Below are 12,807 nucleotides of genomic sequence, written 5' to 3' on the forward strand. Positions count from 1 at the left end.
GTATAAAACTACTTTTTTAAAGTAATCATTTCTTATTTCAAGCATGAAAAAAAAAAACATGATTTTGACACAATTGTGTATCATAATTAAAACAGATGACAGCCAAATGGACTTTGCTGTTTTATTTTCAATGAAACAATAGAAAATACGTACTCTTATAGTAGTACAGTTGGCACAGTACAGTAAATGAACAGTTAATATTTAAACATTTAACATTTCAAACAATTTTGAACAGAAATAGTTCATGCACATTCAGATGAATTCTTCAAAATTACAATAAACATTTTTTTGGCCGGGGGCCGGGCTGTATGTATGCGCATTAATTGACTGAAAGAGCACGCACTTGGCGCGATGTCATGTTGTCGATGGAAAAATGCATTTTTAGACCATATGATTTGCCTGAGAGTAACAAGCCGTTGCCTTGTTGCCTTTCCATTAAGAACAATAAATTAGTTTTTAGTATAAGTTTGCTGGTTTCAAGAAATGCAATATCATTATGTCAAGATAATAGCACTAGCATTTACTTTATTTAAGAATATTTTTCAACATATTGAGCAAAAAGGTCTCTTTTTTTTTTTTTCTAACAAGAAAAGTGCACTTGTTATTAGTGAGAATATACTTATTTTAAGATATTTTTGGGTTCATTGAAGTTAGCTAATTTTACTGGTTTTGGAAAGTCTTGACAAGCCAAATTTTCTTGATTTATTGGCAGATAATTTTGCTTAGTTCAAATAAAATACCGCTTTTTTTTTTTTTTTTTTAAATTGTTTTTGAACACTGACTTTTTGCAGTGTATGGCTCACATTGTATATACTTTTAATACCCAGGCAGACAAGCTAGCAGATAATTTTGTACTTCGATACACAGTGTGAAACTGCTACTAAGCGACGTGGCTTGTTTAGTAGAGCGACTTGATGGTTGCAGGTTCGATTCCCGCTTGCGCCATCCTAGTCACTGATGCTGTGTCCTTGGGCAAGACACTTTACCCACCTACTCCCAGTGCCACTCACACTGGTTTAAATGGAGCTTAAAGATGTAAATAAGCGCTTTGAGTCTTCAGAAAAAAAGTGAGGTATTTCTGTGTGGAGTTTGCATGTTCCTTCCAGGTACTCTGGCTTTCCCCACCTCCAAAGACATGCACCTGGGGATAGGATGATTGGCAACTCTAAATTGGCCCTTGTGTGTGAATGTTGTCTATCTGTGTTGGCCCTGCGATGAGGTGAATGAATGGACGATCCAACATTGTAATATAATTCACTTCACTACACATCCATTATGGTGAATAAACTGCATTTCTTGATATGCATTATGTATCCTTATCACTGGAGGACAAGGCTAAACATGTTACACACTGAGAGCAAGCAGGAGCAGGCATGCTAATAGTTAAGCTAACCGCAAAACTAGCTAGAAACAACAGAGGAAAAAGTATAAGTGTAACCGCATTGCAGCATAAAGTAACAGTACATTAACATGTAGATCAATAAGAGTGTAGAGAGAAGATAATATAACACCTTTTGGTGTGTCAGTAAGAGGAGGTCGGATTGAGCCATAAATTGGTGGTGTCGACACCAAAGGTAATATCAGTATAATAGATACTAGAATGATTAGAGCAATTATTTTATTTTCCCAAAACCTTTTTTTTTTATGATTGTTTTTGTAATGTTTACACTGGACACAGGTGGACTCCCAACAGGATTTAAATGAGGAGCAGATAGGAATTTTTGCTTTTGTTTAGTTATTGTGTACGGTTGACTTTGTTTTGATCAAACAATTGTATGTAATAAATGACAATAAGAAACTGGTTGAAATATTGGGTTGATAGTGTTAAACTGTCTAAAGCACTCACCATAATAATTGAAAAAATGTAGTTAATACATGTGATCAGTATTGGTCAATCTCACTCATGGATGATAGGTATCAGAATCGGCAGCATAAACATTCCTACTAAATTGCAATTAATTTCCACTTCTTGTAAATTCTTTTTTTTGTTTTTTTTTCCACTTGTAAATTCTAAATGAACATCGTGTGTGGTGGAGCAAATTTATTTCAAATTCCAATTCTTCAAATTAAATCATATTCAGAATATTGCATAAGCCTGTTCATACAAAACAGCGACACAAAAATAAAGTGGCAAAAAGTGAAACTTTTACCTTGTCGGAAGTTTTCGGTCAATTTCTCACTTATCCACTGGATGGCTTTCACTCCCAGCTTGGTGCCGTAATTTCTGTCAAAAGGCGACGGCGCCCCCCCCTGATGAGGTCAAGAGGACAGAGAGATACTCGTTTATCATTCGTGAATTGGATAAATCCCACAAGCTGGCGCTGTACCTGTTGGAGGTGACCCAACACGTTGACCCGACAGTCAAAAATGTCCTTCCCTTCGGCTGAATACAGCTTGTGGAGGAACTCTGTAGTGTAGTGTTCGTGGCATTTTTCATTCCTATCAAGGCACATAAGCAGGAAACAAGCTGCTTTCATTCACTGAATTTCCCTGAGAGCTCACACCCAGCGCACCCAAAAAATGATATTCAACCTAATCTAAAAATTAGAGAGTTTTATAAGGAACATTATAAAATGCCATTCATGTACCCAGGAATGTACGATAATTGTTATATGTTATATATTGTGTGTATGATATAGACATAATATAATATATCAGTATACATAATATACTGTACATATATTATGTAAATATTACGTATATATGTTATATTTTATATCGCTATATATTTAGTCTATTTATACCTGCATTGTCCTTTCCATCCTTACACTTTCCATCATTGTAACTGAGCTACTGTGTGGAACAATTTCCCTTGTGGATCATTAAAGTTTGTCTAAGTCTAATAAAATGAACCGTAAATATCTTTTACTAAGCAAAGTGTCCTGCACGTAGATCTGATTATATATTTAAGAAATACAATTTAAAAGATGAATTGAAACTACTCCCCTGTTCTGCGACATCTCTTGTGACTTTTAAATCTCTATTAAAAACACACTCATTTGCACTGGTGTTTAACACAATCTGAGCCGTACATTTTTATTGATGTTTTTTGACTAATTTTATGAATATTCCTTATTTTATTTCTGCTGCTCATTCTTGTTTTACCATTTATTACTTGGTGTGTTTTAACTGTATTTATAGCCTTGTCTGTACTTACTGTGGTTTCTATTCTACTTTCTTTTTCACTTTTCTTTTGTGCTATACAAATAATTAAACCTACCTTGAACACTAGAAAAATAGGATTTGTTGCCTGCACTCGCTTACAATGAAATATAATATTTTCAAACAAGCTTTATTGCAGACTCCGTTGAAGTAGACATACAATCACATACAGTACATAAAACAAACAAATTACAGTATAAAAGGCATTATCAAATAAAATTTTAAAAAACAGTGCTTGCGCACATTCAGTAAAAGGCAGCTAATAAATAAATAAAAACAGTAATAAATAGAAATTATATATATGTACATACATACTTTAAAAATGCATCTACACATTATATAAAAGGCACAGATACCAGTTTTGATAATAATTAAATAATTCAAATCCTTTAGATTTATACTTTAAGATTTTCTTATTTAAAAAAAAAAAAGTTAAATTAATACTTTAGTCTCTGTGTACATTACTCCCTTTAAAAAAATTAAATACTTCACAAGTCACATCATTTGCATCATTCAGATCCCCTGCAGTCTACAGTAAGACCAAAAATAAGTTCCTTTATTTTTCTGTATATTTTGATATTTTCACTAGGATGGGGGGATAAAATTCAAGCAGAGTCCTGTTACACAAATTATGTTCCGATTACGTTTATTTGCAAAATATTTCTTTACTACACCACTGCTGTGAGTTTTGTGTCTACATGCTATTGGCAACATGCTAAGAGCGTGTGCCAACCAAAAGATGCCATGTGGATGTATTTTGTGTATTCCTATGCTAAAACCTCATTCCTGTTAATAGTTCTTCGTCATTGAAACCGGAGATAGGCCAATACACATTTAAGTAGTTCAATATATGCATCATCAGATTTAGAGTTGAAAATATACATGTAAGTTTACTTTGAGAGAGTGGCAACAAGCAAATCTCATATCTATAGCAGAGAAAAGAGTTGACAGACACAAAACTAGCTAGTCTTGCATTATGTACTCCATCCATTCATCCATTTTCTACCGCTTTTCCCTCTCGGGGTGCATGATGTACTCAATTCAAGGAATTATTTTAAATAATTTATTTTTTACTTGTTTTCAAGAAATGAAAATACTAATATAAGTTCAGCTGTCACAGGGGTATTCATTTAACAATATGTTCATTATTGTGGTTGTAGTTTGCAATAGTTATACACACATATTTTTATATATGTATATATATATATATATATATATATACATACATACATACATACATACATACATACACACACACATACAGTATATATATAAATACATATATATACAAACATACAGTATATACATATATATACGTACATATATACACACATACAGTATATACATATATATACGTACATATATACACATATATATATACACATACTGTATATATACCCACATATACATATACAGTATATATACACACACATATATACACACACACATATATATATGTATGTATGTATGTATGTATGTATGTGTGTGTATATATATATATATAAATATATATATATATATATATATATATATATATATATATATATATATATATATATATATATTTATTTATTTATTTATTTATTTATTTTCTTCTTTTTTCTTTTCTTAGTTTCTTTTCCTAATAAAGTTGTTTTAATCCCCCCCCCCCCCCCCACACACACGTGTAAAGCGACTTTAGGTATTTAGAAAAGCGCTATATAAATCCCAGGTATTAATTAATTAATATATATATACACACACATATATATAAAATGTATGCATGAATGCTTCAGAGCCCCTGCCTTGAAAGAAAATAATATTTGCCTTGGTGCCCTAAAATATGAGCCCTCCTTTAAGGCAACACTTGCCTTGACCTTAAAAAGTTAAAATTTAAAATCGAGGCCTGGTAACAGGTATTGAGTCTAGGTAAATGGACTGACCTCAATACGAGCCCCCGCTGGATGTCCTTCTTCATTTTCTCTGTTAGATGCTCTACATTGGTCTGAAAAGACAGCGTGCTAAAAATAAACGTGGGGGGAGGGGGGAAATGAATGCCTGTGAGTTGTGCTACCTTCAAGTCATGGATGTTAAAGGGGTCCTCAAAGATGTAGGCTGCATCAGCGCCCACAGCTATCCCAGTGCAGGTCGCTAGGTAACCGCAGTAGCCCCCCATCGTTTCCACCACAAACACGCGCCGCTTTGTCCCGGAGGCAGATTGCTTTATCTTGTCACAGCCCTAAAGGGAGGGTGGTAAGTGTAGGCAGGCACAATCATTCTAAAAACATCTATAAGAAAATAATGGCCTCCACTCTGATAGTTCCACATCATACTGTCATACTAAATGTAAATAAACATCCAAGTTAAAATAGAAATTGCAATAATCTTATGAATATACCTCCATGGCGGCATTGACAGCGGTGTCGGCTCCCAGACTGAAGTCCGTTCCGGGCACGTTGTTGCTGATGGTAGCAGGAATAACACACATGGGGATGCACAGCTCATCGTAACGACCTCGGGCTTCAAAGAGCTCCAATACTCCTCGGTAGGCCTTGGATAGTTGCAAGGGAAATCACTGAAAGACCACCGCGTGTGAGGACGTTGAGAAATACCTCGAATCCCCCAACGACAAGCAGGGCTGAGATGTTGTACTTGGCGATGTTCTCCACAATTCTCTCCATGTGTTTGCTAGGAAGGGTTCTAAAGAAGGACAGGGAAGTTAGGAGTATAAAAGAAATACCAGACCACCTAGTTCCCACCTTTTAGTCCCCAACAGCGATCCCCCTTGGCCAGTCCATCCTGCCACATTGTGCCACTGCATCTCTGACACCTGCAGAGGCGCACAAACACGTCTTGTTGATATTACCATCTACAGTGGAGGATGCTGACGTCGATAGGCCTCACCTCTCCGTTGGCAAAGCCCTGGAAGCCGTTGTGAACAGCGTAGACCTTGTGTCCATGAGAAAGCGCTAATCTCACCGCCGACCTCACTGCCGCGTTCATCCCTGCTGCGGGGGCGCCAACGTTCAGGACAGCCAGAGAGAAATTGCTCTGAAGAGGGACGTGATTCAGTATGTTTCAGTTAAACCCATGTGTGTTGGAGTTAAAGTTAGTTCAAGTTACAATACCAATGATAGTCACACACACACTAGGTGTGGTGAAACTTGTCCTCTGCATTTGACCCATCCCCTTGTTCACCCCCTGGGAGGTGAGGGGAGCAGTGAGCAGCAGCGGTGCCCGGGAATCATTTTTGGTGATTAAACCCCCAATTCCAACCCTTGATGCAGAGTGCCAAGCAGGGAGGTAATGGGTCCCATTTTTATAGTCTTTGGTATGACTCGGCCGGGGTTTGAACTCACAACCTACCGATCTCAGGGCGGACACTCTAGCCACAAGGCCGCTGAGTAGGTTAAAGGTTCAAGGTTTTGAGGTGAGAAAGCCTCACCTGAAACTGGGCAGGCTTCTGGAAGGCAAGGAGCTTGTAGATGTTCCAGTTGTTCTCAAAACTCCTGCAAGAAAACACATTTTGAAGGAGTTTTTACCTTTGACAATGTGTCACTGTGCTTTCCTCCTCTTGTGATATTATTCATTTTTATGCAACAATAAAACACCATATAGACAACATGCAGTAGAACCTCAATTTACAAACACCTTTTTGTACGAACTACAGCCCAAATAAATATATTCTTTGTTGTATTATCATTTCATCTACACATTATGTGCTTCGCAGTGCCGCCATTTTGTGACCGGTAGCACATAAATTGTGGGCGTGCTGATCGATTTCCGGTGTTCATTGTTTGTCAACACAATGTTGCAGGCATTGGCTACGACTATTTTGTGCAAGTTGTAATTGTTTTTTTTAGCTTTTTTTTGTTTACAACATTTTTTATAGTTTAGCTAGCTCAATAAGTGTGGTTTGAAACATTCATGAAGTATCCACAGCGTGGTCGACACTGCCTTCTCCCCAAACTTCCGACAAGGTAAAGTGGATTTTATTTTTTATTACTAATCATTGTAGCGACATGTTTGTTAAAGTTAAGAGGTTTTGTGTTTTCAAACTAAGTGCACCACAGGGCTAGTGACAGTATGTGTGTGTGCATTTAAGCAGGGCGGCTACAATTGAGTACAGTGCAGCTTGTTGTTATTGCTTTGACTTTGATCCACAATAGAAAGTTGATCCATCATCCCTTGGGTTGAAATTGGCGGTTAAATCACCAAAATGATTCCAGAGCGTGGCCACTGCTGCTGCTCACTGCTCCCCTCACCTCCCAGGGGGTGAACAAGGGGATGGGTCAAATGCAGAGGGTAATTTCACCACACCCAGTGTGTGTGTTACAATCATTGATACTTTAACTTTGTTACATACAGTCGCGATCCAAAGTTTACATACACTTGTAAAGAACATAATGTCATGGCTGTCTTGAGTTTCCAATCATTTCTACAACTCTTATTTTTTTTGTGATAGAGTGATTGGAGCACATACTTGTTGGTCACAAAAAACATTCATGAAGTTTGGTTCTTTTATGAATTTATTATGGGTCTACTGAAAATGTGAGCAAATCTGCTGGGTCAAAAGTATACATACAGCAATCTTAGTATTTGGTTACATGTCCCTTGGCAAGTTTCACTGCAATAAGGCGCTTTTGGTAGACATCCACAAGCTTCTGGTTGAATTTTTGACCACTCCTCTTGATAAAATTGGTGCAGTTCAGCTAAATGTGTTGGTTTTCTGACATGGACTTGTTTCTTCAGCATTGTCCACACGTTTAAGTCTCTCTGGGCCTGTTTTGCTGCCAATTGAACTGGTGCTTTAAAATTCCAAATTCCAAATTCTTCAGGACAACCTAAAATCATCAGCTCGGAGGTTGGGTCTTGGGCGCAGTTAGGTGTTCCAACAGGACAATGACCCCAAACACACGTCAAAAGTGGTAAAGGAATGGCTAAATCAGGTTAGAATGAAGGTTTTAGAATGGCCTTTCCAAAGTCCTAATACATTCATAAAAGAACCAAACTTCATGAATGTTTTTTTGTGACCAACAAGTATGTGTTCCAATCACTCTATCACAAACAAATAAGAGTTGTAGAAATTATTGGAAACTCAAGACAGCCATGACATTATGTCCTTTACAAGTGTTTGTAAACTTTTGATCGCGATTGTATGTTTGATTTATCGTATTTTATAAATATACGTTAGAGGCTATTTCATCCCTACAAGCCTGTTTCGCAGGTTTCCCTGCTCTTCAGGGGATTTTATTGTTATAAAATGTTATGGAGAGCAGGGAAACCTGCGAAACAGGCTTGTAGGGATGAAATAGCCTCGATATGTGTACCGGTATATATTTTTTTCTCTCTCTCTTTGTCCTAAGAAACCAGAAGTTGCAAAGCAAGGTTGGCTGCATGAACAAAGGCATTCGCTCTCTGGTTACCGAGCAATGCAGGAAGAGATCAGTGGTAGTGACACCCTAACAGCCAATTAAGAAACAGTATCAACTATCAAGTTTGGTTGTGCCGTCTTGTTGTCTTGATTCTTTGCATGGAGCGAGAAGAGAAAGTAAAAATGAGTGCTACAAAGAGTGAAGAAATTGTCAATAAAACAAGAAAAGTTTTTTTAAACGGACCGAAGACCACAACACCTGAGCCGCATTCACCTAGAACGGGGGTCGGCAACCCGCGGCTCTAGAGCCGCATGCGGCTCTTTAGCGCCGCCCTAGTGGCTCTCTGGAGATTTTTAAAAAATGTATGAAGAATGGAAAAAGATGAGGGGAAAAAAATCAATTTTTTTGTTTCAGAATGTTTTCTGTGGGAGGACAAACATGACATAAACCTCGCTAATTGTTATAAATCACACTGTTTGTATTAAACATGCTTCACTGATTCGAGTATTTGGCGAGCGCCGTTTTGTCCTACTAATTTTGGCGGTCCTTGAACTCGCCGTATAGTTTGTGTCCATGTATAACTTTCTCCGACTTTCTAGGACGTGTTTTATGCCACTTTTTCTATCTCATTTTGTCCACCACACTTTTAACGTTGGGCATGAGTGCACAAAGGTGAGTTTTGTTGATGTTATTGACTTGTGTGGAGTGCTAATCAGACATATTTGGTCACTGCGTGACTGCAAGCTAATCGATGCTAACATGCTATTTAGGCTAGCTATATGTACATATTGCATATGCCTCATTTGTAGCTATATTTGAGGTCATTTAGTTTCCTTTAAGTCCTCTTAATTACATTTATATCTCATGTAATATGGCTTTTAATTTTTTGCGGCTCCAGACAGATTTGTTTTTGTATTTTTGGTCCAATATGGCTCTTTCAACATTTTGGGTTGCCGACCCCTGACCTAGAACAAACTGCTGAGCCGTAACTTCCTAGCAGTAAACCTGCAGAAAATAGTTCTTCTCAGGTTTCTCCATGTTTACATTTTCACACTTTGGACTATTTTGTTACACTCAATTAAGCATTTCTAACATATTCCTCTTTTTTGCATCTTAATTTGAAAAGGATTTTGTTAGATGTTCAAAGTGATTTTTGAATTTTGTTTGCATTAATTGTTTTGAGTGTTGACATTTCCTTTACTTTATGTCTTGATAGCTAAGGGGATTATGGTCAGAAGAGTGTTACATTTTAAATACAGATGTTTACATTGAATATTTTTTTCTCCTGGTCCTTATTTTCAAGATTATTACAAATTTAATTATTCATTAAAAAAAAATCAATAATTTTGTTTTTGACAGATACGAAACATATTTTGTGATAAGAGTTTTCCGTCATATCCCGCAGCCCCAGCTGGAACCCACTATTTATATTTACATTGTTTCTTATGGGGAAATTTGCTTCACTTTTCTATTTACAAACCCTGTTTAAAAAAAACAATTAGATCGTAAATCGAGGTTGCACAGTTTAGCAACATTTTTATCACGGTCATATGGGCATCCGGGCTTTAAAGGCCTACTGAAACCCACTACTACCGACCACGCAGTCTGATAGTTTATATATCAATGATGAAATCTTAACATTGCAACACATGCCAATACGGCCGGGTTAACTTATAAAGTGCAAATTTAAATTTCCCGCTAAACTTCCGGTTGAAAAACTCCTTTGGATATGACGTATGCGCGTGACGTAGCCAGTAGAACAGAGGTATGGCTCCCCCATTGAGGCCAATACAAAAAGCTTTTCAATTCATAATTCCACAGTATTCTGGACATCTGTGTTGGTGAATCTTTTGCAATTTGTTTAATGAACAATGGAGGCTGCAAAGAAGAAAGTTGTAGGTGGGATCGGTGTATTAGCGGCTGGCTGTAGCAACACAACAAGAGGACTTACTTGGATAGCAGACGCGCTAGCCGATGCTAGCCACCAACCGATGCTAGCCGCCAACCGCATCTGTGATCGGGTGAAGTCCTTCGTCGCGCCGTCGATCGCTGGAACGCAGGTGAGCGCGGGTGTTGATGAGCAGATGAGGGCTGGCTGGCGTAGGTGGAGCGCTAATGTTTTTATCATAGCTCTGTGAGGTCCAGTTGCTAAGTTAGCTTCAGCGTCGTTAGCAACAGCATTGTTAAGCTTTGCCAGGCTGAGAATTAACCGTGTAGTTACATGTACATGGTTTAATAGTATTGTTGATCTTCTGTCTATCATTCCAGTCAGGGATTTATTTATTTTGTTTCTATCTGCATTTGAGCCAGATGCTATCACGTTAGCTCAGTAGCTAAAGAGCTTCGCCAATGTATTGTCGTGGAGATAAAAGTCACTGTGAATGTCCATTTTGCGTTCTCGACTCTCATTTTCAAGAGGATATAGTATCCGAGGTGGTTTAAAATACAAATCCGTGAGCCACAATAGAAAAAGGAGAGAGTGTGGAATCCAATGAGCCAGCTTGTACCTAAGTTACGGTCAGAGCGAAAAAAGATATGTCTTTCACAGCATTCTAGTCCGTCACTCTAACGTTCCTCATCCATGAATCTTTCATCCTCGCTCAAATTAATGGGGTAATCGTCGCTTTCTCGGTCCGAATCGCTCTAGCTGCCTTGAAAACAATAGGAAAATATGAGGAGGTGAACAACTGACTACGTCACGCTACTGCTTTTTTTTATCAGAGACCAAAAGTTGCGAACTTTATCGTCGTCGTTCTATACTAAATCCTTTCAGCAAAAATATGGCAATATCGCGAAATGATCAAGTATGACACATAGAATGGATCTGCTATCCCCGTTTAAATAAAAAAATGTCATTACAGTAGGCCTTTAAATCTATTGTGCAAAAGGCCATAATGAATCTTGTTGTATTAATAGTTGTTTTTACCACAACCGTAAACAACCATTTAGCATGCTAAAACAGTAAAAAGGCAGGATGTGTGATAGTTATGAAATTAATTGGGTCCCATTCCAATAATTTTCTTTTAAGAGGCAGCCATAGCCCTAAAGGTACGCATTTTAATGCCCAGGCCTTATGGTATAATACATTTCACTGCATGCAAAATTTAAGGACACAATGAACAATACTTTTCTGAGCAAAACGGAGCTCAAACATCTTAGTGCTCACCCCCCACGCAGTTTAACAGCCTCATCAAACCTCCTCTCATTCATGGCCGTCTGCACCAACTTTGTCTGCAAAAGAGGGTGTAGTAAAAGCCAATGGTCATTATCTGCAGGTGTGCCCCTGAAACATAGAAGGTCAAATGACAGACGGGAGACTCACCATCTCCACACACTCCATAAGAGGAAGACGCACCGCCTGGTTCCCTGAGAGGCCGATGACGCAAGCTGGCGTGTCGGGAGACGCCTCCATTAGCGCGACGACTGCGTCCACGCCTAATTTACTGCTCTGAAGAAGCACAGCCACAAGATGGGAGAACCTGATTCAATTTTACCGTCTATGAATAGACCATAAATCCGATTGTACCCAAAATTACTTCTGCAGTGTGAGACTTGAAAGAGATGGCCTTCATTTCTGAGAGTATTATCGTACTTTGAAATGAAAGCAAAAGCAAACTGATTGAATGTGGGAAATTAAAGATAAGATTACATGATAGATCCAAACAAAATGATTTAGTTCAGAATACACCATGTTTATACTCCTTTCTTGCAACACTTGTTAAAATATACATATTCTGTTAAAAGATGCAGTTTACACATTAAAAATAAAATAAATATTTGAAGACTAACCCAAGCGGCCAGTTTCAATGCAGACTGAAACACATTTTGTCACATCTTGCAGCATTGGGTCCATTCACATATAAAACACATTACACAAAGGACAGAGACCCAGACTTCAGTTACCTGACACCCATCTAGTGACTTTGTCTATTTTATTATGTATTGCTCAGAGTTTGCCCCAGCTTTCTAATATCATTTTGGCGGTGGGGGTGTGGCTATGGGCGTGGCCAATATGAAATCTTCACATAAATAAATAAATAATAATAAATGGGTTATACTTGTATAGCGCTTTTCTACCTTCAAGGTACTCAAAGCGCTTTGACAGTATTTCCACATTCACCCATTCACACACACATTCACACACTGATGGCGGGAGCTGCCATGCAAGGCGCTAACCAGCAGCCATCAGGAGCAAGGGTGAAGTGTCTTTAATTTGCTTAACAGTCGATGATGCATATATTTGCTTTTAAATAGGCAAAAAAAATGTGCATACTTTTAAAAAAAACAAATA

General features: G+C 37.8%; 1 protein-coding gene across 1 annotated transcript in view; it reads right to left on the bottom strand.

The window, feature by feature from the left end:
• The window catches only part of pfkla (phosphofructokinase, liver a), a 29,242-nt gene that overhangs the window by 3,122 nt on the left and 13,313 nt on the right, over positions 1-12,807 (bottom strand). The window contains exons 10-20 of the mRNA XM_062070041.1: positions 11,839-11,964; positions 11,683-11,747; positions 6,587-6,650; positions 6,046-6,192; positions 5,901-5,971; positions 5,754-5,841; positions 5,540-5,692; positions 5,216-5,380; positions 5,085-5,146; positions 2,328-2,439; positions 2,151-2,250 (exon numbers count right to left, since the gene is read on the bottom strand). Of these exons, the coding sequence (XP_061926025.1) occupies positions 2,151-2,250; positions 2,328-2,439; positions 5,085-5,146; positions 5,216-5,380; positions 5,540-5,692; positions 5,754-5,841; positions 5,901-5,971; positions 6,046-6,192; positions 6,587-6,650; positions 11,683-11,747; positions 11,839-11,964 (1,153 nt within the window). The remainder of the gene's footprint in view (positions 1-2,150; positions 2,251-2,327; positions 2,440-5,084; positions 5,147-5,215; positions 5,381-5,539; positions 5,693-5,753; positions 5,842-5,900; positions 5,972-6,045; positions 6,193-6,586; positions 6,651-11,682; positions 11,748-11,838; positions 11,965-12,807) is intronic.

Source organism: Entelurus aequoreus, linkage group LG14, assembly GCF_033978785.1.
Source record: "Entelurus aequoreus isolate RoL-2023_Sb linkage group LG14, RoL_Eaeq_v1.1, whole genome shotgun sequence".
NCBI classification, from domain to species: domain Eukaryota; kingdom Metazoa; phylum Chordata; class Actinopteri; order Syngnathiformes; family Syngnathidae; genus Entelurus; species Entelurus aequoreus.